The 27,375-nt window shown below is 43.2% G+C and overlaps 2 protein-coding genes and 1 long non-coding RNA gene across 4 annotated transcripts; 1 reads left to right on the top strand and 2 right to left on the bottom strand.

Moving 5' to 3' along the window:
* Positions 1-1,052: 1,052 nt before the first annotated feature.
* Positions 1,053-17,715, top strand: LOC127610457 (soluble guanylate cyclase 88E-like). 2 transcript variants are annotated; one of them, XM_052080658.1, is made up of 19 exons: positions 1,053-1,192; positions 1,290-1,476; positions 1,769-1,909; positions 2,888-3,027; positions 4,237-4,371; positions 5,085-5,208; positions 5,289-5,408; positions 5,535-5,619; positions 6,524-6,610; positions 6,739-6,856; positions 7,445-7,574; positions 7,687-7,833; positions 9,156-9,302; positions 9,386-9,542; positions 10,341-10,450; positions 11,126-11,215; positions 15,826-15,984; positions 16,891-17,028; positions 17,102-17,715. In XM_052080658.1, exons 2-19 carry the CDS (start codon positions 1,357-1,359, stop codon positions 17,243-17,245), a joined length of 2,292 nt encoding a protein of 763 aa, XP_051936618.1. In that variant the 5' UTR covers positions 1,053-1,192; positions 1,290-1,356; the 3' UTR covers positions 17,246-17,715. The 2 variants fall into 2 exon arrangements, with proteins under 2 accessions (XP_051936618.1, XP_051936609.1); XM_052080649.1 differs by having other exon boundaries at positions 5,535-5,652.
* LOC127611207 (uncharacterized) lies at positions 12,468-15,842 on the bottom strand. The gene is made up of 2 exons (XR_007965273.1): positions 15,678-15,842; positions 12,468-12,810 (listed from the first exon to the last, which is right to left on the bottom strand). It is a non-coding gene; the product is annotated as an uncharacterized LOC127611207 (long non-coding RNA).
* Positions 17,716-21,678: 3,963 nt separating the features above from the next.
* On the bottom strand, positions 21,679-26,770 carry arl3l1 (ADP ribosylation factor like GTPase 3, like 1). The gene is made up of 6 exons (XM_052081384.1): positions 25,965-26,770; positions 25,142-25,285; positions 23,907-24,023; positions 23,747-23,797; positions 22,160-22,345; positions 21,679-22,067 (listed from the first exon to the last, which is right to left on the bottom strand). Exons 1-6 carry the CDS (start codon positions 26,004-26,006, stop codon positions 22,020-22,022), a joined length of 588 nt encoding a protein of 195 aa, XP_051937344.1. The 5' UTR covers positions 26,007-26,770; the 3' UTR covers positions 21,679-22,019.
* Between the last annotated feature and the right edge of the window lie 605 nt (positions 26,771-27,375).

Genomic DNA, 27,375 nt, shown 5'->3' with positions numbered 1-27,375 from the left:
GTTGGGCTTTCTGGCATGAGGCGGCCCTCCCCCATCGTATGAGTACGGCCTACATATGGCCCACTATATTCTGCGGAACCACATACGACATAAATGTAGGTGAGGCAGTGACTCACTGGATGACACCAACGGCGGTCTGTGGACGAGAGAGGTAGCGGGCTACAAGGGCTATGTACAATTGTATTTTGTATTACAGTGACAAAAGTAATGTGCATAAGCTAGAAAGCGCCATAGTCTGTCTCTAACTTTAGCTCAGGTTTATTGACTATGTTGCAGTTACTTAGAGTAAATGTCCATCCATTTTCTAAACCTCTTCTCTTCGTGGGGGTCGCGGAGGACTACATTTTTAAAATAAGAAAATCACATCTTGCCTTTAAGTGCAAAATATAATGACAAACATTATGGTGGTGATTGAGCCTGTCCTCTTGTGTTAGGTGAGGACATATTCGGATACACAATTTAGTTCTTTGCCCGCACTACATAACCTCAAAATGTCAAATGTCTGTGTCGTGACCCAACAAGTCTCTGTGGATGCATTAAACATTTCAGATTTGTCATTTTTCTTCATCACGTAACTTTTTTGTTTTTGTTTAATTCATTTTAAATGTACTGTAATAGCAAACAGTTAGGCACACTTTGTGGAATCCCGTTGGTCTTAAGTGTGGATTTTATGTACTGCACTGATTGATTCATTGAGGACAGCAGACATCTGGGAGGAAAGCATATTTTTCTTTTTATCTCTGTTGAGATTAGATATTGATTTTGCACCTCCCCAGCTCCACAAAACCACCATCCCTTTTTAGAAAGCCCCACGGCCTCTAACAGAAAATGCGGTATCATTCAAGCCGGAAAAAAAACATCACATCTGCAGACAAACCATGAAATAAGAAGAATTGTTGCCCTTTACCTCCGCTGATGTTTATTTGAGCACTCTTGTCCAAATACATAAATAAAATCAGGGCAGACGCTCTAATTGTTTACTTCCTCTGGCTGGTGTCATCTGTGTTTGAGCGATGGCTTTTGTGGCGAGCTCCGGAACCACCAGGTGCTGACAGCTGACATAAGAACAATGCGCACCCGACCGCACCGAAGTACTTGTGAAATGAGAGGTCCTTTAAAACAGTTTGCGCAGTTGTCTCTCAAATGAAAGCCTATTGGGGTGTCTGATCTGATCAAGCACTAAGCTCCACAGGTAGCAGCGTTAATGGCGAAAGCAAGCGCTGTGCAATTAATGGCTTGTTGAAATGATTGCACTAAATGAAGTCTGGACTTTTCTCATTCACTTGCAGGTGCCCTTGGGAATACTGTTGGAAGCACGCCGTCTTTGCAGTTTGACTTTCAATCTCGCTTATCATAATGTATGGGCTGCTGTGCGAGAGTCTGCACGACTTCATCAAGGAGTCATACGGGGACGACGTGTGGAAGCTGGTCAGAGAGAGAGCTGATGTCCGGCTACACTCCTTTGTCACCCACCAGGTAGCCCCAAAAATGGGATAATACTGCAGGTGCAAATGGGATTGCCACCCAGTTGTGTGGATTGGAACGTCGATTCAACTGGAATTTCCTATGGCAATGTAACTTGGTAGTGATTTTTCAAAGATTCTATGTACTTCAAGGTTTAAGGTTGGGGGGGGTGCTTTGGAAGTGTGGCCATACCTATGGCTTTTTCATTCCTGATATACAGTATATTTTTTTTAAATCTGAAGCAGCTGGCTTGACTTACCCCAACTACCTTGCGTATTTCTCTGATGTATTTTTGTACTTGTAGGTGTACAGCGAGAGTGTGATTCCTCGCATTGCGAAGGCAGCTAGCGGGGTGACGGGAACACCCTATAATGAGCTGATGAACTCCTGGGGTGTCTACTTCCTGGGATTTGTGGGGAAGTACGGCTATGACAGAATCCTCAAGGTAACCAATGATCTCATGTTCAAATTGCATGTTCTATGTTTGTAGCGAAACCTTCTGTATGAAAACCCTATTGAACTCTATGAAAAGAAAAAGCTATGGAAATGTCTTGATAACATTTACAGTGAATCCCAATGCATTCCGTGAGCCTGTTGATTTCAGAGTTGCTGATTTAAACAACAAAAACTAAAACATAGCCAATAATGTAAATTACATTAATTCGTCCTGATTAACTAAATAGCCAATGTTTTTCCCCCTCGTACAACTATAAGATCTTAACCACTGTATAAATAAACCTAGGATAACGTGGCTACTCACCTTTTGATGGCTATGACTCTAAAGCCCTTTTCACACTGCACTTAGCATGGCGCATCATGCCACTGACGAACCCATTCATTGTGTATGTGGTGAGGGGCACGCACTACGAAACAGAGTATTGCTGGATGATGTGGCGAGGAAAGAGGACTTCTGCCAAGACGAAATGTGCCTCGAATGACTTCCATAAAGTCAGAGAAGTAAACGAGCTATTTGAGAAATTTAGTGCTATTTTGGTGGACCTAACGTTGGCATGAGGACCAAAAGGAAGCTTTAATAAAGTGGTGTCTAAGTGTCTTATGCTTTGGGAAACACAAGCGATGGCATGTAGCCACATATTGAAGAAGATGCTGCTCCCTGCTCCGGCTGAAATGGACGACCTCAAAACGATCTTGGTGTAACTGTAGCTCACACACAATATCAATAAATCCTTTCATTTTCCGAACTGTTTACCTACTAAATTCTCAGATTTAGTAGGCAGGTTGGTGTGGCTGTCATGCTTTGAAAATTTGTTGTTGACGGGCTGTCATGCGCCAAAACGTAATCTGCAACATGGTGCGGATCTCATGTGCCTAAAATTAATCAGCAACTGTCATCTGCCTCCCTGGATAAGGACATGTGGATGGTGGGACTAAACACACATTTTAAGCTATGTTTCTCACCCAGGTGCTGGGCCGTCATGTCCGCGACTTTGTCAACGGCCTTGACAACCTCCATGAATATCTGCGTTTTAGTTACCCCAAGGTTCAGCCCCCAACCTTCTTCTGCCAGGAAGAATCTGCCACTGGAGTCACCCTCCACTACAGGTCTGAGAATTTGATGGAGGTCCACGCATTAGTCTTTAGTTTTAGTTCTGAAACATAAAATGATTTATAGAGCAGCAGTGTGCACTTTGCTGGTAATGAGAAGAGGTGGGCAGACTAAATGAAGGTCTATCAGCCCGTCACTGATTCCGTCGGTATTTTAGGCCGGCGATGTGGGAGCAGTCTGTCCCTTGTCGGCATCAGCCAGTCGACATGGAGAACATAATTGCCGCTTCACACACAGGCGCACAAGCTGAAAAACAGCCAAATGAAGAAGAAGAAGAAGAAAAAAATGGGGGCGGCCCGGTAGTCCAGTGGTTAGCACGTCGGCTTCACAGTGCAGAGGTACCGGGTTCAATTCCAGCTCCAGCCTCCTTGTGTGGAGTTTGCATGTTCTGCCTGGGCCTGCGTGGGTTTTCTCCGGGTACTCCATTTTTCTCCAACATTCCAAAACCATGCGTGACAGGCTGATTGAACACTCTAAATTGTCCCTAGGTGTGAGTGTGGTCGTGGATGGTTGTTCGTGTCTGTGTGCCCTGCAATTGGCTGGCAACGGATACATGGTGTCCCCAGCCTACTGCCCGAAGACTCCTGGGAAAGGCTCCAGCACCCCCCGCAACCCTAGTGAGGATGAAGCGGTTCGGAAGATGAATGAATGAATAAAAAAACAGAAATACACACACACACATGCACATAGCATGGTGATTGGTGAAATAAACAGAATATGGGAAACATGTCATTGAGGTCTGTGGGACTGAAAGAGAGACGACACTTATTTTTTCTTTATTTGGCTGCATGTTAGGTGTGGGTGTGACAGAGTATTGCTAAGTCCATTCTTGACACAGTTTGGCTGTCGCTGACAACTCGGATTGACTCGGCCGGCCTGATATACATGACGGCAGCTCACTGACAGACTCACAATGCCCAGCCCGGATCATGAGAGTGGCTCGTTCAAGTCCAAGTTTTGGGACAGGATTCTAAAGTAGATCCAGTCCCCAGTCGTTACTAAACAGCAAGTAAACAAACGCACAACTTCCATTTCCTCCTAAAAACATGTGCATAAGATCTTGTTAGTGCTTCGTGCTTGGACTACATGTATTTCTGGTCTGTATGCATGCAGCATGTTCAATAATGGAGCATACAAACTATATTCCATTTATTCAACGGAACTCAGTGTGTTTATTCAATTCTGTTCCCCATTGTGATCTGCAGGAGTAAGCGCAAAGGCTACCTGCACTATGCCATGGGGCAGCTGAGGCAGATGGGCAAGCAGTTCTATGACACTGACATCCATGTGGAGGTCTTGTCTGAGCAGATGGTGGGGGACTACTCCCATGTCACCATGAGGTAGGCGAGCACACCCGCAGACAAGGACAACATGCAAACACCGTACAGAAAGGTCTTTGGCTATGAGGCGCGCAGCTTAACCACGTCTACCACCGTGCAGGCTGAAATCAAGAGATACTATATTCAGCATGGTGAAACTTGAATGTTGTATCCGTCCTTCTATTTTCTACTATGTATCAGGTGACCTGGACCTTGCCCTGCTGACTTTGGGTCAGAGGGTCACTAACGAGTTGCAGGGCACATATTGACAAACAACCATTGGGGTGGTTGAACTGCAATTTATTTTTTGTAGTCAGCTATTATGTGAAGAAAGTCAAGTCAAAGTCATTTAATCGATGATGTCATTGATATTGTTTCAGCACAATACAGCATCTCCAACTTTTTTGTGCCCTCAACTGGTTCTACGTAATATCCACGGACCAGCCGAAAAAAATAAAATAAAAACAACTGCCAAATCCATGTGATTAGAGATTTGTCGACTTCAAGCTTGACACGCCAATTCGGATAAGTATAATCCGAATTGTCAACTGGTTAACTAATCGGGTCAACTCCAAGCATGTACCACTGTTTGTTGAGATTGTGTTAATTTTCATTTATAACAGCATTCATGTCGAATGCATGGCGCACCATTACGTCCTACTGTCTTCCTTGCCAGCACTATATCCTTTAGAAGGAGAATACTGTACTTAGGGCATAAATTTGTCTCTGTTCAGGCTCAACTTTGACAACTCCGCTTACCGCTACATCATGAAAGAGGATGAGGAAGAGCAGGAGATTCTGCCAATTACTTCTGATTTCTTCTTTGAGGTCTTTCCTTTCAACATCGTCTTCAGACAGGTAAACGCTGCAGGCATGGACTACAGTGATACACTGAAATGATCCTGCATAGCAAATGAAAAATTGCTTTGAATTTCCAGGACATGGTGGTGCACAATGTTGGCTCGGGACTTTCTACAGTCTTCCCTGATTTAGATGGAAAGAAGATCAATGACGCCTTCTTGCTGGCTCGGCCACTGGTGGAGTTCACATGGAACATGGTGATGTAGCTCCCTCCCCTGCCGTACCAAGCAACGTGACTAATTGGGCATTGTCTCTCAGGCATTTCATAGATGAGTCGAGTACAATGTATGAGTGCTGTGAGTGTTTGTTTTGTGGGTTCCTAGATCATCTCCCATCCCAACAACTTGTTTGAGATCATGTCCAAGGAACCTGTGAAAAGAGAGAGGAATCTTCACAATCGAGTCCAGAGTAAGAGTGGAAGCCATGTAAACAGTCGCAGGGGTGTGTGTCTGCTGTGCGAGGGCTCACTTACATGTGGTTTTCCTGCGCTCAATTAAGCGGCATACACACATAGACCACACACATGATGAGGAAAAAAAAGGCTGATGGCAGGGTTGCAAAAGGTTTTCGGTTACGAATTATGTCGGGAGACTACGTCACTTGGACTTTCAATGATAAAGGCCATCCAGTCACTTAGCTCATCAGTAGCTTTAAGATTAAAACATGCGCATGGCAAATGCATGTTTCATGCATCTCTCACCGCATTTCAAAAAAGACAGTGCTCTTATTTGAGCACTTGTAAAATTTCCTAGCGAGAAAAAATGTCAGCCAAACTGCTACCTAACAATATAAAATGACCTCCTGTTAAATGCAGCGGAAATTAGGTCTGGTCATGATAATAATCTGTTGATATTGAGAGGTAGACATGAAGAAATTAGCGATACTCAGTCAAACTACTTCTTGTGACTGGGAGACTCCCCAGTCCGCACTCGCACAAAGCTTTGGTTTAGCTGAGAAGAACCGCAAAAATACAAATACTACCCCCCAAGTAATTGACGCCCTCCTAAATGTTAACAATTGCTTGTCAATCTCACAGGACGGTGAAAAAGCACCACTTTTGTCGAAATGAATCTCCTCAGCTCAATCCAACATAGTTCTTGGACACCAAGGTGCCACAAAACGGCATCAACGTAATTATTTTATTGCTTCATACCAGAGGTCAGTCACTGCCAAAAGTGTGGCAAAATTTCTCCTTCAGTTGCAAAAGGGAGCGTGTCCAAACCATTGACTGGCAGGGATTCACAGTACTATAATCGCAGGGGCCTTAGAGTTGTCATCGCTTTTTTCTGAAACTCCAACTTGTACTCTACAGATTCTGACTATGAAAATGCCAATCGGTCTGCTGATGTGGATGTGGAGCTCATGGCTTTTCAGTCCATTATTGGAGACGATTACAAAGGTTTTGAGCTCTCAGTTTTGCACAAAGCGAGAGTGCACACACAAAAGCAACTATTTCGGGGAGTCCAAGTAAAACAGCAGTTCTCTTTTATTTTAACATGCATGCATTTCATCACGTTCCTATTTTAGATGGCAACAGCGCCAATGCCATGGAGAGCTGGGGTGACGGGAGCCGATGCCTTAAACTGAAAGGACAAATGCGATACATGCCTGAGTGGGAGTCGATAATCTTTCTTGGGACACCTGTGTAAGAGTTACATAAATACACACTCCTCCCACATTCCAAAAACATGCATGACAAGTAAATGGAACATTTTTAATTGTCCCTAAGTGTGAGCGTGAGCGCTGATGGTTGTTTGTCTGTGTGTGCCCTGCGGTTGGCTGGCAAGCAGTTCAGGGTGGCCCCAGCCTATTGCCCGAAGACAGCTGGGATAGGCTCCAGCACACCCGCGACCCTCATGAGAATAAGCGGATTCGAAAATGGATGGATGGATTGATGGATGGATGGAGGAGTAAAAATGACTTGCTAGTCAATGATTTATCTTAGTCTCATTTTTTTGAGTCACAAAAATCTGGCATTTGTAGGGGTGTCTAGACTCTCTACATCCACTCTATGTATATTTGGACTGTGAAGCCAGTGCTTCACCCAGTGAGGAAGGGATAAAGGAAGGGATAATATGAGTAGAAAATAGGATAACATAGGATATTATGTTGATAAAATAGTATTACTGGCTCAAATAAAAGAGTCATCCTCACAAACTTTATTCGATACTCATTTTCCAATTGTATTTTGTCCTCTGCCCCAGTCTTTAATTGTGTTTGTTTGCATGGGTAGGATGGAGAGCCTCAGTGCTATGTTTAAAACTGGACTGTACATCAATGACCTGAGCATGCATGACTCCAGCAGAGATTTGGTGCTGGCAGGCACACAGCAGTCAGAGGAGCTGAAAAGAGCACTCATACAGGTTCCCACTTTAAGAAAAAAAAAAAAAAGCTTCACGTCACATCTCTCTCTGTGGCTCAATTTTTCATTAATAGTGTACATAGTACTGTAATCTTGTTACTATCTGAATACAGGAGCAAAAGAAGTCCAGCAAGTTAGAAGAGAGCATGAAGATGCTGGATTACGAGATGAAAAAGACAGATGACCTCCTTTACAGAATGATTCCCAAGCCAGTGGCAAAGAGGCTGCGCAAAGGAGAGCCGGCTGTAAACACTTGTGAGGTCAGCAATAGACAGCAAAAAGAGCTATCTTGTTCCATGATGCACATTCAACTCATTATAATCAAATAATTTCCCCAGAGTTACAAATAAATAATCGGATCACAGTCAATGTGCCAAAACATAATAACAAACGGTTGAACACAAAAGTCCATTGCTCCTCTTTTGCTTACTTTTATCTGCCCAAGCTTTGCTTTATTTTTAGCACTCGTTCTAAATAAAGATAAGATCCAATTTAGCATCTGTCACTATCGTTAAACATTTTTTTTTAGATATTAACAGGGCATAACATTAGATACACGAGCATGATTGCAACAGATCTTGTACAGGACCTTATACATTTTGTTCCATGACTACAGTCACACACATGCACACAACCATGCACACACACACTAAACAAAAGATCACCTTTTAATTTCAAACTTCACAGGTGGACAGGCACTTTGAGAGTCTATTTATCTATAAGGAATAACATGCTATATTTTTTTCATTATTTTGCCTTCATCGTTCTCCGTTTAAATAAAAGTGCCATTCATTCTCTCCAGGATTCCCCCAAAAATCCAGCAAAATTTTCCCAAAGTGTTTTTAAAAAGAGAATTGCACTTTGTAATATTTTACAGTCAAACCTTGGTTTTTCGAACGTCTCTGTTATCGACCAAATCGAATTTCAACCAGAAAATTCGAGATTTTTACACCTCTGATTAAGACCAAAAAACGTTTTTCGACCAAACTGCGCAAACCTGAATATGCCACTTGACTCCTCTCGGCTTCCTTACACGAGGAAGTTCCTCGTGTAACATTCATTGTGAGCAGACGTGTTTGTTGTGATTTACACAAACCTGACTGTTTTTTTGTTATTTCTGGATAGTGCATTAGCTCCTAATCATGGGCTAATAAAATAGTTTCGGCTTTCGAACAAATTGCTTTTCGAACAGCCTTCTGGAACGGACAATGGTGGAAAACCGAGGTATGTACTTTATAAAAACACATAGTAATAAGTAATAACACAATTACACAAAATGTAAGTAATTAAACAGTTTGTGCATCATTCAGTATGATTTTGCAGCTCATACTGGTTTGCGTGCATTGACAACATGGGGGAAGTATAACACTGACATGTAGTACGAATATACAGTAGATGATCATTTTTCAAAATATATATTTATGTATGTCTGTCTAAATGTGTTTGCTGCACCATTTGTGTTCAAACATTGTTACACCAATGCTATTTGTTAGCAGTTTGTTAGCATTTAGATAAGGATACTTTTCTACAAATCCTACTTCTCTTTATCAACTACAGTACCTTCTTCTGGATTTTCTCCCAGGTGTTCCCAGATGTGACCATTCTTTTCAGTGACGTGGTGGGATTCACTCGCATTTGTAGCCACATCACTCCCTTGCAGGTGGTATCCATGCTCAATACCATGTACACTTTGTTTGACACACTCAGCGAGAAGCACAGAGTCTTCAAGGTACGGGCGTATGTTCCTTGGTTTGCTAGTACAGTACTTTGCGTGTTTATGTGTTGCTCTAAGCAAATCTGTCGCCTTGCAAGGTTGAGACCATCGGAGACGCGTACATGGTGGTCGCGGGGGCTCCGGAGAAGACCAAGTATCACGCCCATAACATTTGTGACATGGCATTGGACATGGTGCGCTCCATTGATCACTTGAAAGATCCCTCAAATGGAAACAACATTCAGATTCGTGTAGGTGGGTCGGATATCATGCTTATGATGGTGTTAGACAACATACACCACAGGTGTCAAATTCAAGGACAGATCCAACCCTCCACACCACAATTTTTCGTTGGAAGTTCCTTCTGTTCCAAACTAGTCATCTGAAATGAAAATGATCATGATCAAAAACATTATGCCATGATTAAAGTTCCCACACAGGAACAAGAAGTGGAACTGAGACACACTTTAGCCACACACCTTGTTTGCAAGCAAACATTTGTGCGGCTCAGTCGCTGGCTAATGACAGTCAAGGCAATATGCTTTTGGCAAAACCTCACTCACTTGAAAAACCACGTGACTGACCAATGTGAATATCAGTACAGCGAGAGAAAAAAAATGGGAGAAAAAAGAAGTAGCATAGTCCAAATGCAACTTCCAGAGGCATTCAAACAGCCTCTCCCGGGGCTCTTCAGAACGAAGCTACCGGTAAATAACAAATGCCAGTGGTGATTTATAGGATAATAATTCAGACTGTTCATATGGTTACCGTTGCATCCTTCATTCCCTAAAAAGAAGACATACTAGTGATGGTGATATTTAAACTGTTGATGTTTCATTTAAAAAAGTCACGAAAGCATTTTCTGTTTACACAAAAGGTTCATATTGAACCAGGCTTTATTTATATATTTTGTTTCCAGTTACCTCTTTATTGTTTATACATTGATGTGGTTTAACCCCACATAACCGGCCACCTGAGGGCAACTGTAACTACAATGGGACCTGTGAAGAAATCAAGTCGTACATAGATGGACCTGTTTTGTTGTGGCTGCAGGCATCCACTCTGGCATGGTGGTAGCAGGTGTGGTAGGACACAAGATGCCCCGTTACGGTCTGCATGGCGACACAGTCCACACGGCGTCTGCGATGGAGAGCAATGGAAAGGTGAGAACAGAAAAATGGAATGAACCCAGATACTGTATTCACGAATCCACATTTGCCAGAGGATCGCGCCAAAGTCAGGACTTGTACGATAACATTCGTTTTTACTGTATGTCCAGGAGGAGCTAAATTGAACCTGTGTTGTTAGCGGAAATTACGAGTGTCTCCATTGCATGTGTATCTACATGCGCACTTCTGACGATTTTTTGTTTAAATCAAAAAATCTGTAAGGCATTCATCAAAAACCCTTCTCAATTGCACATTAGCACCACCAGAGTGATATTTCTCTTCTACCAAAGGGCAAATAATGTGAATTCATGGTGACCAGATATGATAAAATTTGTTGCTACCATCTAGCGATGGGTCTCTGAAGCGCATTCAGAACTCAGATTTTACTTGTATTGCAAACCAAACAATAACAAAAAAACAACGACTTAAGACAGTCATATATATTAAGGCGGGACTGCATTGTCCAGGGGTCACCAGGTAGCCCCTAAGGACCACATGGGTAGCTCGCTGGCCTGTTCTATGAATAGTTAAACAGTGATGGTTCATTGGCATGCAGCAAAATGTCTAAATTTAAACACTGGGTTTTGGCATTCAAAGAAGAAAAAGCGCTTATTGAAAAAAATAAAAGCAATTTATCAAGAATGTCATGTCTTTGCCTGTCTTCATCAGGAAATGCATATCCAGCTCAGCAGCGCCACGTATGAGCACTTGAAAGGAAGCCACTTTATTTTTGAAAGGAGGGGCACCATTACCATCAAGGTTGGAGTCAAAACAACACACACTCCAGAAATGATCGCTCTACTGTATTTATCAGCTATGACAACATAATTAATTGCTGTAGGACATGTGAAGAGCACTGTGGGGAAAAAGCGTCGGCAGTAAATATATGTTATCTGCATGCACAAAACCTTCCCTGAGGCTACAGTTGGTGCAAATGGAAGCTGTGCGTATCAGTAATCCAACAAAAATAACTGGCAATGTTTTGGCTGTGGGCAGAGAACATATTTAGAATTTAGAAAGTGTAAGTGTCGCTTTTCTTTTTAAACCTAGAGTCTCACTTTTGCAGAATACATTTGATGAGAATGCCAGCAACATTTGTCCCAAAGCAATCGTCAAGAACAACCTTAAGAAAAGTTTTTCTTTTTTTTTTTTTCTTCCTTTCATGAGACAAGCCGGGTTCTGAATGTTTAAATATAGGAACAGCAAAGGTTTTTCCAGGAAGGAAACATATTTGGCTATCTCAGCAGGAGCTCAAATCAGACCATGCTTCAACAGTTTTGTTATTGATTATATCATCACCCTCGTGTCGCCATTATTTTAGGAAGGTGACAAGGGCTTTTATAGTTTGTAGTTTTGCTCACAAATCAAGTACACAATGAAGTAAAAATAAGCCAAATCTGTGTAATTAGTGTAAGGTACATTTTTATCTGTTGAATATTCATTCATTCATCTTCCGAGCCGCTTGATCCTCACTAGGGTCGCGGGGGGTGCTGGAGCCCATCCCAGCCGTCTTCGGGCAGTAGGCGGGGGACACCCTGAATCGGTTGCCAGCCAATCGCAGGGCACACAGAAACGAACAACCATCCACGCTCACACTCACACCTAGGGACAATTTCGAGTGTTCAACCAGCCTGCCACGCATGTTTTTGGAATGTGGGAGGAAACCGGAGCACCCGGAGAAAACCCACGCAGGCCCGGGGAGAACATGCAAACTCCACACAGGGAGGCCGGAGCTGGAATCGAACCCGGTACCTCCGCACTGTGAAGCCCACGTGGTTGAATAATATATTTTAATTAGACACGTCAAACGATGAGAAGCAAAAGACAGGAAGTTGTATTGTGAAAAATATTGCCAATGATCATTGTTTTACAGCATAGGTGTCAAACTCTGGTCCTGGAGGGCTGCAGTCCTGTATGTTTTCCAAGTCTCCCTGTTGCAACACACCTGATTCAAATGAACAGGTTCAATGTCAGGCTTGCGTAGAGCTTGCTGATGATCTGATCATTTGAATCAGGTGTCTTGAATCAGGTGTCTTTGAAAAGGGAGACTTGGAAAGCATGCAAGACAGCGGCCATCCAGGACCTGAGTTTGACACCTATGTTTTACAGTATACCTGTATATCAGACATGTCCAGCTCCGGGCCTCGAGGGCCACTGTCCTGCCTGTTTTCCAGCCCTCCCGCCTACAACACACCTGATTCAGATGATCAGCTCATTAGCCAGCTCTGAAGCAGCATTAGAACGATCCTGATGATTTGAATCAGGTGTGTTGCTCCTGTGAGAGCTGGAAAACAGCAAGGACAGCGGCTTTTGAGGACCGACTTTGGACTCCGCTGGTATATATCTATATATATCTATATATATATATGGCGAGAATGAAAGCTGGGCAACCTAGAAACCGATTACAACGGCTATGTGAAGTACCACCTGAAAGTCTCAAGGAAAGTGTGAATGCAGCACTGAGGGCGATCCCTACTGTAACGATCACAGAAACCAATGAGCTGATATACGCTTCAGCATCAGTGATCCTTGAGATGCTTGGCTATAAGAGCAACCATGGAAGCCATGAGATACGTTACCCACCATGGAAAAGACGATTGGAGGCTAAGATCAAGGTGGCTCGGAAAGATGTGAGTCAATTGACGGAGGCCCAGAGAGGTTTGATGAAAGGGCCGATACCTGAGAGGTACATCCAGATGACCATACCTGAAGCACTAGAAACTGCCAAACAAAGGCTCCAAGCCTTGTCCATCCGCCTAAAGCGGTACACGAAAGAGAATGAGGCCAGACGAATAAACAGGCTGTTTGCAACACAACCTGCGAAAGTGTACGCTCAGTGGCAGGGTCCTAACAACAGAGCTGACCCACCAAGACTGGAAACTGAAAGGTACTGGAAAGGCATATGGGAGAAGGAGGTTGCATATAACAGCAGTGCACAATGGCTGGTAACCTTGAGAGAGGAGCACAGCAACCTCCCTGAACAGAACCCAGTTACCATAACAGTGGCAGAAATACAGGAAAGAGTCTCAGATATGAATAACTGGACAGCACCGGGTCCGGACATGGTCCACACCTACTGGCTAAAGAAACTCACATCACTCCATGAGCGCCTAGCAACACAAATGAACCAGCTGCTGAGGGATGGGACTCACCCAGGATGGCTAACCGAAGGGCGAACAATCCTGATCATGAAGGATCCCTCATAGGGTGCAGTCCCATCCAACTGTCGGCCAATAACCTGTGTCTCCACAACATGGAAGCTCATGTCAGGCATCATTGCGGCTAAGATAAGTGGACACATGGATCAATACATGAGCGAAGCACAGAAGGGCAATGGTAGAGATACCAGAGGAGCCAAACATCAGCTCCTGGTTGACAGAACAGTCGCACAAGACTGCAGGTCCCGACGTACCAACCTGTTCACAGCCTGGAGTGAGTTCAAGAAAGCCTATGACTCGATGCCACATACATGGATCACTGAATGCTTGGAGTTGTATAAGGTGAACAGGACCCTAAGAGCCTTCGTTGCGAACTCGATGAGGATGTGGAAAACCACACTTGAAGCCAAAGGCAAGCCACTTACCCAAATGTCCATAAAATGTGGCATATACCAAGGTGATTCACTCTCCCCACTGCTGTTCTGCATAGGACTGAACCCCCTAAGCCAAGTAATCACCAAGACAGGCTATGGATACCGCCTCAGAAATGGAGCTACAATCAGTCACCTCCTCTACATGGATGACATAAAACTGTATGCTAAGAGCGAAAGGGACATTGACTCCCTGATCCATACAACCAGGATCTACAGCAGTGACATCGGGATGTCATTCGGGCTTGAGAAATGTAGTCGGATGGTGACTAATAGAGGGAAGGTAGTCCGCACTGAAGGGCTCTCACTCCCTGAAGGAACAATAGCAGACATTGAGGACAGCTACAAGTACCTCGGTATACCACAAGCCAATGGCAACCTCGAACTGGCAACAAGGAAAGCGGCTATGGCCAAATACCTCCAGCAAGTGAGGCAAGTCCTAAGAAGCCAGCTCAATGGCAAGAATAAGACCCGGGCAATAAACAGCTATGCCCTGCCAGTGATCAGATACCCTGCAGGAATAATAAGGTGGCCAAAGGAAGAGATTCAGACCACGGACGTTAAGACCCGAAAGCTCCTAACCATGCATGGAGGGTTCCATCCCAAATCCAGCACCTTGAGACTGTACGCAAGCCGAAAGGAAGGAGGCCGGAGACTAGTGAGTGTGAGAGCCACTGTCCAGGATGAAACATCCAAGCTCCACGAATACATCAAGGAGAAGGCCCCAATGGATGACGTACTCAGAGAATGTCTCAGACAATGGGGAACAGAAGATGAGGCGCTGGAAGAGGGACCATCATGGGAGGACAAGCCCCTACACGGGATGTACCACCGGACCATAACTGAAGTGGCCGATCTCAAGAAGTCCTATCAGTGGCTAGAGAGGGCTTGCCTGAAGGACAGCACAGAGGCACTCATCCTGGCTGCTCAGGAGCAGGCCCTGAGCACCAGAGCCATTGAGGTCCAGATATATCACACCAGACAAGACCCAAGGTGTAGGTTGTGCAAAGATGCACCTGAGACGATCCAACACATAACTGCAGGGTGTAAGATGCTGGCAGGGAAAGCCTACATGGAACGCCATAACCAGGTGGCTGGCATAGTCTACCGAAACATCTGTGCGGAGTATGGACTGGAAACCCCAAGGTCAAAATGGGAAACACCTCCAAAGTTGGTGGAGAATGACAGAGCGATCCTGTGGGACTTCCAGATCCAGACTGACAAGATGGTAATGGCGAACCAGCCGTGATCATAGATAAAGGGCAGAGGAAAGCCGTTGTAGTGGATGTAGCGGTCCCAAGTGATGGAAACATCAGGAAGAAGGAACACCAGAAACTCGAGAAATACCAAGGGCTCAGAGAGGAGCCTGAGAGAGCCTGGAAGGTAAAGGTGACAGTCGTGCCTGTGGTGGTCGGAGCACTCGGGGCAGTGACCCCCAAACTAGATGAGTGGTTGCAACAGATCCCGGGAACAACACCGGACATCTCAGTCCAGAAATGTGCAGTGCTGGGGACAGCAAGGATACTGCGCAGAACCCTCAAGCTTCCTGGCCTCTGGTAGAGGACCCGAGCTGAATGAGGGACGGACACCGCCCGAAGTGGGGTGAGACGAGGATTTTTTTTATTTTTATACAGTACACATTTTTGGACTCTTTCGTAATTTTATTTCCAGCAAGAAATAGCCATTCTACCAGTAGAAATGAATTTCAACTCAAAATTGGGGCAGGGTATGAATAATCTGTACCTTTAAAGTATTGTCCTTACTTTCTCTCATCCTTTAGGGCAATGTTGAGATTGAGACCTACTGGCTGAAAGGTAAGCGGGACAAAGACGGAAACGCTCAAGCGGCGTGTCCTCAATTCGAGACCCAAACCATCAGTAAGGCCATCAGCAAGGCCACCATTACTGAGGTCATCACCGAGGGGGACGAGGAGGGACTGGTACGAATGCAACAAAATCATACTACGGCCTACTGTATACTGAGCGAGGTGGACAAAATCAACAGAACTTTCACACAGTACACAGCGAGTTGGGTGTTGGTACAGGGCGTTACAAGGTCGCAGGTCAAACAGACAATCAAGACTGTACAGACAATATGTCCTTCTTTTAAGCACAAGCAAGACCAACACTGTAGATTGTGTTTACAATCAAATATGCACCTGTGGCTAGAAAGCAAAGCTTGGAGAGTCTCTGATGACAAAAGGCATGTGTGCAGTCTCTGAATGGGTTGATTGATCATGGCCAAGAGCCTCTCAAACATTCCACACTCTTATAATCGTCTCTTTCTCAACTTCTTTCTTGACAATCAGCCCATGTTTTTACAAACAATTACAAAAGAAATTAGTACACTACAGTATATTTTATGTGGAACTTCACAAGTCCAATTCAAGGTTTGACGTTCAATTTGGTTGCTTTTGCGCAGACGCCAACCGTAATTTTTTTTCAATGGTCGACGTAAGTCACTTTCAGCAGCGTCACTCGTGAAACGCTGGGCCTTACTCTAGTGGCAAAAAGATGTTAGAGTTGGGTGACATTTAAGGATCAATGCACTATATATACCCTTTTACAGGTCATTTATTTTTGATATGAAATCAAATGTCTGTTGTAAATATTTCCATTCAGTTCCTTATTGGAGAAGAGCAAGTTGTGTCATAAATGCTGAACACAAACCAGTTGGACTTGTGCATTCAAAAGTTCAGAGAAGGTCAAATGAAGTTGTTCTGTAAAAGTTATAGTGCATATTAGGTTCCTGAAAGTGTACCCAAGAACTAAACATCTCTCACTTTAAGTTTAAATTTGTACTTACTTTCTGAGATTTATTTTGGATTTTGTATCCTTGCTTCCAGGTTTTCCCACTGGTGCCGGGCGAAGACGAAGATGATGTCAGATCGACTCACTCTCATCGCATGAAGATGGAGAATTCAGGCCATTCTTTGGAGGAGTCCGTGGAAGAGTGTCGGGTGGAGGAGATGTCTGTCCATAAGGTACAACTGAAAAGTAATTGAACTAAGTTTTGTTGTTTTCTTCAACTTTTAATTATGATCGCTGTGTTCTCAGTCCCATGATAAAGACGCTTTGCAGGACTGCTTGGAGGACGCTCACCTAGAGCTGGAATCACCCGAGTGTGATGTGATGATGGAGTCACATGAAAGCTCATGCGACTCCCGCTGCTCCAAGAGTGCCATGTGTTCCGTATCATGAGCTGCTACGCATTAAAAAGCCAAACACGCTAATGCCACAGCCAGGAATCGACTCAATGCGCACGCGACTTAAAAAGCTGAACATGACCCATTGTTTAAAAGATGTGTTTGCTATTGACCTTTTTGTCTGTTGATCCTAGCCGTGATAAGCTGCGGTGATCTGCGTTGGGTACATTGACACAAGACTTAAACACTTTGTTGTGGTGTTTTATTGCATAGCGATAGAAGTAACAATGTTTATTTAATGCTCTTAATCCCTTTAAACTGTATCCAACTTCCACTAGCCCAGGGAGTAATTTTTTAAGATAACACATAACAAATTGACTTTAAAGCAGTTACTTTTTTTACGTGGTTCTGTTGAACAATGTAGCTAGATCTGACAATTATTTGAATGGCTTTGTCCTTTCTCATTCACGATATTTCTGTAACAGGTTTGTATGCTCAGTTGAAATAAAACATGTTGGCTTCAAAGGTATGTGCAGCCCTGATCTGTTTGTTCTTGTTTATTTTGCCACTTCACATTTTGCAGCGTACACTCCTGAAAGCTTTTGTGTGGCATAACAATTGATGTGATGTCAGAAATAAGTAAAAAGTATGTAGGCAATTGACACTAGCATGATCAGTACCGAGCTGGACACCCTCTGTTAAAATTGCAAACAAAAGTGTCTGTTTGAAAAAAGTTTTAAAAACACAATGTCACAGTGTCACACAATATAGCACACAATGAAAAACAGTGTTGTGCAATGCAAAATTAACACAAAGTAGCGAAACACAAGGTAGGACAACAGTGTAGCAGCATAGTGTAAAATAATATAGCATAACATCATATAGTTAAACACAATACATCATATCATAACATAGCATACCGCCAAGTAATGTCAGGCTAGTGCACCACAAAGTAGCATCATGCAATCTAGCATCGTGCCATGTAGCGTAATGCAACGTAGCGCCATGCCATGTTGCCTAACACAACGTAGTGTAACGTAGGGTTGTGTAACAATGCACTGTAATATACTATAGCAGAGAAAGTAGTGTAGTCTAAAGTGGCATAACGCACGGTAGAGCAATGCTACGTAGCGCAACACATGTTGCGAAACCTGTAATTCAATTATGCTTAACACATTGCAGAGTAACGCAACGTACTGCAAGGTAACGTTGTGTAATGCCACACAAAATAATGTTATGTAGCGCAATGTAATGTAATATTTGTAAGGTAACACATTGCAACCCAATGTAAACAAAATATAAGCCATAATAACACCACTGAAATACATTCGGGAAATAATGAGACAAGGAAAAGATTTATTATACTTATTTATGCATGATTACATATTTATTTTAGTTCATTTAACCCTGCTTAAGGTTTAAATACAATTAACGAATGTGCAAAAAGATTTTAAATGAAGTACATAAAAAATGACTTTTTCTTTCATTTTAGCTGTCCATGTACTCCAGGGAAAAATTAAGTAATCATAACTGATTATGTGATTGAGCATCTGACTCTTGCATGCTCAGTGTGGCATGTCATGTACCGGTATATGCGATTAAACGCAATCATGTATTGCCAGTCAGATGTGATTCTCAATTGACAGTCCTTCAGTCGAGGTGCACTTAAAGGTGGCGTCCTCTCGATCTGGGCTGCTCCTGGCACCACTGTGGGAGTCTGTTGAGGTCATCATGATGGAGCAGTGAAAGCAGAACGTGTAGAAGAACGTCAGGAGGAGCAGGAAACAGACGGCGCAAAAAATCACCACAATCACAATAGTCTGCGCTTGCATGTGCACCGCCTCCCATGGAAGCTGCGTAGCTGCAGTCTGGAGGCGAAAGGTCATCTGCGTGGCGTTGAGACTGCCCGGTGCGGTGACTGTGGGCGCCGGGTGGGAGGCTTGTGACATGACGAGAGCCCTACAGCAAAAATAAAATTGCCTGTTGAACACGTACCATTCACTGATATTGCTCAGCATAAATAAGGCGATGTACAATCTATTTAAAAGCAAATGAGCGCAGGGTGTCTTTTGTTCTTACCGGTGTGTGGGTTTTGTTCCAGTATGTCAGGTGTTCTTCTTTTGAGGAGAGCGGCTACGACTAAGTGACCGACGTGCAAAAGGAAAGAAGGTGGCACAGGGGATGCTTGGAGGAGAGAGGAAGACGCTGGATGGAGAATAACAAGGATTGCCATGGAAACTTGTGACAATGTGACATCACACTTTGATTCGGGGGTTTTCAGCCATCCATCCATTTTCTGTATGGCTTGCCTAACCTAGATGGCTGGCTTTGGGTTAGAGGTGACACATAGAATGTATACAATTTCAACAGTTAACCGCGACTAGGGAATGTTCAAGGATTGCTTCTACTTCGTGTTGCCATGGAGCATTTTGTGCCAGAATGTGTAACAAAAAGCCCCCCATCCTCTCCATTTACATATCAAACACCTCATCTGGAGACAAGCCAACAAAGTGATGGTTCAACTGCTTTCAGACGTCTCATTACATCTCCGCATGATTGCAACAAAAGATCCATTAAATTTGAGCTTCCACAGCCAGATGGAAGTTTCAGCAAACAGCAGGGTCAAACCTAACCACAAATGTACTGTATGGTAACGTGACAAAAACAAAACAAAACAAAACAAAAAACAGCAGGATGAACCTAAGGACATATTTGTCCCAGGATAAACAAGTGAAGTCTGAGAAAATCTTTTCAACAATTGCTCCCCAGATTTGAGCAATGAAAGTGATGGAGAATGACCCTGAAGTTCCTTCATGCTTGTCAAGGACAATTCTGTATGAAGAGACATGAGGGACATAATTTAGGGTTACCTCTCAAACAAACTCATCAAATGACACACTACTAAAATGCTCTTAAGCGCCCTACTGATTTCCTCACTTATACCCAGTCCTATGATGCTCTCATACACACTACAGAATATTTTTTCACTCCCACACACATCTAAAATGATCTCATACACACTGTTTTTTTTCCTTTTTGATATTACACAGGCACTCTCATCTACATCACTGAAATGCTCCCATTCAGAATACTGAAATGTTGTCATCCACACCAGCAAAACACTCTTACACAAAATTGAAAAGCTATTATGCGCACTACTGAAATGTATTCCATTCACATACACCACTAAGACAATCTCATAGACGCACCACAGAATTTTATTTTGCTCCAAACTTAGAAGAGGAGGTGCTCCTCCGCCAGTCAAAACAAAATGTATAATCATTGTTCGTCAATTTTGGCTGCAAAAGGCTAATTATGGTTGACAGATAAACACCTGTAAATGTCTAAATCCACTCACAAATATGCCACCTTCCTCGCTCGACTACTTTTGTTTGCTTGGTTCTCGTAGCGACTGGAAGCTGGCTGTGTCGTTTATATCTCGGTCGCACAGAGTGCAATGATATTGTCCCACATTTTAAGATTGGAAATGCCGCCAGAAATGGCTTGCGTTTGGTCTGACCCCAACACTGGGACTATATTTCCCATCATTCTTCGACATAGAAGTGGGAAGTAGTTCTAGTTCCCTCATGATGAAAACTGCACTGAATCATACAGAGAACTTCTTCTAATATACCACATATAGCTGACCATCTCATGTAAATAAACAGGAAACCCAAAATGACAGAAACACTTTTTATTCATTCCTTCAAACCTACAGATATCAAAAGACCCACCTCACAGTTTTGTGGTGAGGGATTGGAATCCAGGCTCTGGCCTTCCTCCTTGTACATTTGCCTAATGCTTTCGTGTGTTTTACCCGGCTTCCTGCCACATTCTGAAAGCTGCTGTGAAAGTGAGTGAAAGGATGTTTGTTTATTTGTGTCCTACGATTGGCTGTCAACCAGTTGAGTGTGTATACTGCTTCTTGCCCAAAGTCAGCAGGGATAGGCTAAAGCTCACCCACGCCGCCAACGAAGAAAAGCAATACAAGCGATGGCTGGATGGATGATATTGTGCCACACGTCTCATCATTTAAGACGCAGAATATTTCAGACTAGGGCGGCCCGGTAGTCCAGTGGTTAGCACGTCGGCTTCACAGTGCAGAGGTACCGGGTTCGATTCCAGCTCCAGCCTCCCTGTGTGGAGTTTGCATGTTCCCCCTGGGCCTGCGTGGGTTTTCTCCGGGTGCTCCGGTTTCCTCCCACATTCCAAAAACATGCGTGGCAGGCTGATTGAACACTCTAAATTGTCCCTAGGTGTGAGTGTGAGTGCGAATGGTTGTTCGTTTCTGTGTGCCCTGCGATTGGCTGGCAACCGATTCAGGGTGTCCCCCGCCTAGTGCCCGGAGACAGCTGGGATAGGCTCCAGCACCCCCCGCGACCCTAGTGAGGATCAAGCGGCTCTGAAGATGAATGAATGAATGAATGAATGAATGAATGAATGAATGAATGAATATTTCAGACTCACAAGAAATGAAAATGAGAGAAGAAAAGATGGGAGAAACATTTTATGGTCAAAAATTACCAAAAGACACATCGCACCCACACCGAACTACAGTATGAATGTTACCGACGGCAACAGTTCTAACACATTTAAGCAAAGTTTACATAGTTTCACAGGATTACCAGACAAGGATTTGAGGGATGATGGGGCAGAAACATTCCGTATTGATAAACACTGCAGAAGCCTAACTTTCTTATCATAACCTAAACACTAATAGCATGACAAAAACAAATTATTCACATGTGTGTGTGTGTGTGTGTGTGTGTGTGTGTGTGTGTGTTGTGATATGATAATGATGCTAGCTGTCTGCTTCATGTTGTTTGGGCTCATTTCTTCTTATTCATGATGTTGTTGCAAATCCAGTTCATCCCGTCCTGTTGGCGAAGCAAAAAAGAGAGCAGTTTGCAAACTCATCAAGCTTTGTAAGAGGAGATATAGCCAAAGGAAGCCATCATTCCCAGCTAACCTGAACTCCTTCTCCAGACACGGCCGAGCAGGCCTGAATCTGCCACTCACGGTCTCTGTACGTATGAAGGTTGAGTCCTTCGGCGATCTCGCTGGCCGGTGATGCTGTGGCCAAATCTTGCTTATTAGCAAAGATGAGCACCGGAACGCCTTTCAGGTTCTCCTCATCTATCAGCTCGGATAACTCCTATGGTCAAACAAGAAGTGCAGCGGGGAGGAGTCTTTCATTTACTTGCACATTTGGTGAAAGATTTTGCCATTGCCCTTTGTTTTTCGTTGTTGTTAAGTATGCTAAGGCCAAACTAGTTAATACCCTAAACATTGAACATGCATACCTTGCTGTTACTGAAAAAACAAGAACCATTAAAAAAAAAAGTCAAATGATGAAAATTCATGATTTTCTCAGCCCCCTCCTATTTCGGTCAAACCATCCCCAATCCCAGGAAAGGAAAATCTTGGTGTTGTGCCTGCTGGGATCAGTAACCTTGAATCTCTGCAATGTGCTTCTCAACAACTAAATTACTAAAAACCAAGAATCAACTGCTGCATGCTCATAAATGGTAGAAAATCAATGGCATTTGTAGATAAGTATAATTTTGGTATTTGGTGCAAAAACAGCAACAACCTTGTGTTACACGAGGTTGCTGTTTTTACTTAATCCTCGAGAGACTACGTATTTGGTGCAAAAACAGCAACAACCTTGTGTTACATGAGGTTGTTGCTGTTTTTATTTAATCCTTGAGAGACTACGTAAAGACCCTTCTTTCTCTCTCTCTCTCTCCCTCTCTCTCTCTCTCTCTCTTTTTCTCTCTCTCTCTCACACATCTAGTTATTTGGTAATGCTTCTTTTTCATGATATTGTGTGGAGTCTAAATCTCTTGCGCTGCCTTTTGCTGTTGGAAGTGAATTTCTCCGCTGTGTCACTTTTAAATGCGTTTATTATTATTATTTTTCCACCCACATATGCGTCTCCTGTTGTAGTCGAGCCCACAGCTTTGCAAATACCCACTTTATTTCTACTCATAAATACACATATAGACCTGATAAGCCACTGGACAATTTGCATCTTTCACAGTTTAGAAATGCTCTCTCATTGAAACCACTGATTGATAATATTACGCTGCATTCAATATACACATTCTCAGATAAACAAGTAAATTTCATGTTAATTTGTAGGTTGTAGTGGTGTAGAACTGAAGTGGATCATACTGAGAGCTGTTTCCCATGCTGTGTGCAGCTGTTGGAATGAATGGATCTTATTAAATTGTATATGAGTAACTATAATGAATTGGCTGGTGGTGAGTGTAATGCATATTGAAATCGAAATTCCAATCTAGACTGTTTTGAGGATTATAGTAAAAAGAAGTGTGTAAGGCTTCAACATCCCTTGGTGTGATCATGTTTAAAAATATTTGAGTATACTTCCAATCCTGAATTGTAACTAAATTGCGTGTTAGGCAACTTAACTTTGCAGTTTGTTGTGATTTCTTTAAAAAAAGAAAAAAAAACAGTCAAATGAGACTTTCATTGCAATGTGCCACAATGTGTTATTTAGCGAGAACAAAATTTAGTTCAGAATCAAACTCACCAGTCCAGTTTCTTCAAATCGCTTTTTGTCTGCACTGTCAATAACATAAATCTGAAAAAAAAAATATGCAGTATATTTTTTGTTTTGATCATTGTTCTATTTGCATGTTAGCGACAGTAGCTTGTCATGATCACTTGCGTACTACTTTATGAGTACTTACCAACAGATCAGTGTTTTCCAGATACTTTTTCCAGAAAGGTCTGATTTTCCTCTGCCCTCCGATATCCCACACATTGAGCTTCATCCCATGAGAGGCAACGCTCTTGATGTTGAAGCCCTGAAAAGAGAGATAACACTGGACTTTACATTCAAAGGCCAATGTGCTGGAACACACAAATGCCGGTATCAAGTTCAAAAACATCACAGGAGGTGTGTGTGTCAGCAGGAATGTGACAAGGGATTAACCAGAATGCTCACTGTGTTAATTGGCAGCTTTTTTGCAGGAAGTATTGTATTGTATTGTCACGCCCATGACTGACGTTGTCGAACAACTAATGAACAGATCTGAGAAGACAACACCTCTGTGTTCAGCAGTCTAAACTTGACCTGAAATCTAATTTTGTTTACGACTCAATATCAACCCTGAATAATAAAGAGACAGATGCACTCACACAGTAACAATGTGTGCTTATATTGGCATATTCAACCCATATGGCCAATTAATTTGTTGCAAATTCATTAGAAGGTCAAAAGTCATCTGAATAAAATCATTACTTTGCGTGGGAAAGTGCACTGGTCCATCTGTCTGCACCTAATTAGATCCTCCAGTTAAAACTTCCGTACGGTACTGGGAAAGAACATCAGTTTTACAATTACATCTTTTAAAATGGCTTTTTAACTGAGTTGAACCACACCATGTAGGCTTTCTTACTTACTTGAGTGATTGTAACCGCTACTTATGATCGTGCATCATATTTCCTTCAGAATCCAACAAGGTAACTAACTACTGTACATACCAACAGTTTAACAAATAATGCTCCGTTTTGAGAATGAACTCGCGGAAATATTTCGAATCCAAATGTGGATTTTTGAAAAGCAACAACTGAAACCACATTAGATGATGTCATCGGGTTACCAGTAATGCTTCGATGAGTGTTGCTGTACTGTAATTACACGTCAAGGCAGATTACGTTGAGTTGGTCATGTCAGCAGCAAACCATATGACACACGGACAGAAGCTAAAAGATTAGCTTGGTACCTAAGGGAGTACATTGGCTATAGATTTTTCTAATTGAAGCGCATATCAAATTTCATGCAACAAACTTCAGTAGGACCTTTTGTACTAAATCACACATTCGTACGACACCATATGTTAGGACCTAACAGTTAGGTGGTCATATTGTAGTGGCCGCTTAATGCGTTCATACTGTGTCCTAGTGGTCAGATTACAGACACCTGCGTGGGTGTGATCGTGTTGACATCTTCAGAGGCGAGGCTCTTGAGCAGCGTAGTCTTGCCGGCGTTGTCCAAGCCCAGAAGAACTATTCGCACTTCCTGCTCGCTGCTTCCTTTTAGTTTCTCAATGACGGAGAGTAAGCCCTGCATGAACAAGAGAGACAGGGAAGGCCTTTCAGATGCTGCGTGCAATGTTTGTGCATGGCAAGTGATACAAACAGGATAGTATCGATAAACAGCCATAAAATATTCATATTGAAGCAACGAATGAAAACAGGGTGGATTCGATTTTTTTTCGAACTGCGTTTGTCTGCTTGAACATGAATGTACAACCGTGATTCCACTGTTCATTACGAAAACCTCGCCAGATTTAAACCATATTGGACACTTAAAAAAAGAAAAGTATACCCAACTAGGCACTATCCATCCTGAAATCGGTCAAAAGTCAAAGTCAAAGCTCCCATGACACACATAGCTCACACATCATCTGAGCACTGTTTTGTAAGACGTAATCTCAGGCTTTATTTAGAATAGTGTCTCCGTTCACTTAATGATGCACAATGTAACGTGATTAGCCTCCATCAAGGTGCGCCAAACAGATCACGGCACGACTAAAACTGAGGCACTGTCGCTTTAAATTACGGTATGTTAAATTGCATAAGGGGAGGCAATAAAAGTATCATCTTGAGCTTTCTTTTTATCCAATAAAATAACCTATGCAGTACAACCCGATGCTGAATCAAGAAATATAGCAAAATACACAACGTTCTGTTTATCAAAAAGAATCAGCAACAAAATGAAGAAATGAAAAATGATGGCTTACCTGTGGTTGGATCACACCACTACCCTTCTGAGCTTCTCCCATGGCGGCGCGTATCCTTGGCTCGTCTGGAGGGCCGATGCTACATTCTCCACTGAGACCCACTCATGCGTGGTCCAGGATAGCTAGCAACAATGACTCACGTAGCCTCTTTTTCACCCTCGTTCTGCTCAGAGAACCCGTTAAGGTTAAGGGTGTGCGTGCTTGATGCTTGAGTCTACCTAGCCATCGGTTGCACCAACCCAAAAGTGTGGAGATGGCAAGCAGGAAGAGGAGGAGGGTGAACGGGAGCAGGATTAGGAGGCCAGAATTAGCCCAACAAGTCCATACAAAGGCCACTCACTATCCATCCGCCCACCCCCTTCCTCAAAGCATCCCTCCATCTCCACCTTCGCAGTGGCTTTACCTGGATTATCTCCTTAGCCACCTGCTACAAGAGGAACCTAGTCAACATTCACACACATGCACATTATCACCCAGTTGGGACAGTCTGCCATATGGCTGAGGGCGGAATGCTGCTAATGCAGAAAAGCAAAGATGAGGATTGACAGTATGCATGGAGTCAAACACTTTTAAATCTCAAAAGGATTATATCCTTGAATGTATTCCCGAGCAGGCGCATCGACTCATAACCCATTCGCGCATCCAATTCTCTCCGGTAGAGGAGCTGAACGCGCCATCATCTCGCGTATCTTTTCCACGGCTGCCTGTCTAAAGCAGCTCGGTGTCTGTGAGGGAGCGTTCCTGTGAGCAGGGCATTCAGTGGGCTTAGTCTCAGCACGCCTGTTCTGTGTCCGGATTAAAACATTTCGAGGCTCTTTTGCTCAACTACACAAGCTTTGTGCTCAGTGGGAGTGGCCAGTGCTATGTTGCACAATGGTTTGAACGGTGCTGTGCAAATGGTGCTGAAAGCGTTCACCAACACCTAAGCGACACTAGGTACTTGCAGTCGTCACGAATACTGTGTCTTCAGGATTCCAGTATAGATTTTTTTTCATTAATTTGCAATATCAGCACTTGTGCAATTAAAATTAGATACAGCGTTTACAAATAAGTCAATCCTGAAAAAAATGCATCCATCCATCCATCTATTTTACTCTTGTCCTCATTCGGCTCATGAGTCCAGACTATCTCGGATGACCTTGGAGAGGCGAGCTAAGCCCTGCACTGGTCATCAGGCGATGACAGGGCAAAAAAAAAAATGCTTTAAAAGCCTTAAATCATAGGTAATCATCGGCCGACTTCATGTCTGTTGGCAGCTTATTTCAGTTGCATGCAGCAAAACAGCTATCAGCTGATTCACCATGTTTGCTTTGAACTCCGGGCCCCAATAAATGACCCAAGTTTACTGACATCGGAATCGCACTGGGTTTATATGTAATTAGCATTTCTTAACCATTCCGTGAATTATAGA

The sequence above is a fragment of the Hippocampus zosterae genome, chromosome 1, assembly GCF_025434085.1.
Source record: "Hippocampus zosterae strain Florida chromosome 1, ASM2543408v3, whole genome shotgun sequence".
Taxonomy (NCBI): domain Eukaryota; kingdom Metazoa; phylum Chordata; class Actinopteri; order Syngnathiformes; family Syngnathidae; genus Hippocampus; species Hippocampus zosterae.
The sequence above is the reverse complement of the archived record's forward strand: the minus strand, read 5'-3'. Positions and strand labels throughout refer to the sequence as shown.

What these genes read in the sequence shown, in the direction of transcription:
- LOC127610457 (XM_052080649.1), top strand. Translation starts at nt 1,357, where the DNA reads ATGTATGGGCTGCTGTGCGAGAGTCTGCACGACTTCATCAAGGAGTCA. An exon ending in GGAGTCACCCTCCACTACAG is followed by an intron (nt 3,028 to 4,236) that starts GTCTGAGAATTT and finishes TGTGATCTGCAG; the next exon opens with GAGTAAGCGCAAAGGCTACC. An exon ending in GGGGCACCATTACCATCAAG is followed by an intron (nt 11,216 to 15,825) that starts GTTGGAGTCAAA and finishes CTCATCCTTTAG; the next exon opens with GGCAATGTTGAGATTGAGAC.
- arl3l1 (XM_052081384.1), bottom strand. Translation starts at nt 26,006, where the DNA reads ATGGGAGAAGCTCAGAAGGGTAGTGGTGTGATCCAACCACAG. An exon ending in GTGGTGTGATCCAACCACAG is followed by an intron (nt 25,286 to 25,964) that starts GTAAGCCATCAT and finishes TTGTTCATGCAG; the next exon opens with GGCTTACTCTCCGTCATTGA. An exon ending in ACACGATCACACCCACGCAG is followed by an intron (nt 24,024 to 25,141) that starts GTGTCTGTAATC and finishes CTCTCTTTTCAG; the next exon opens with GGCTTCAACATCAAGAGCGT.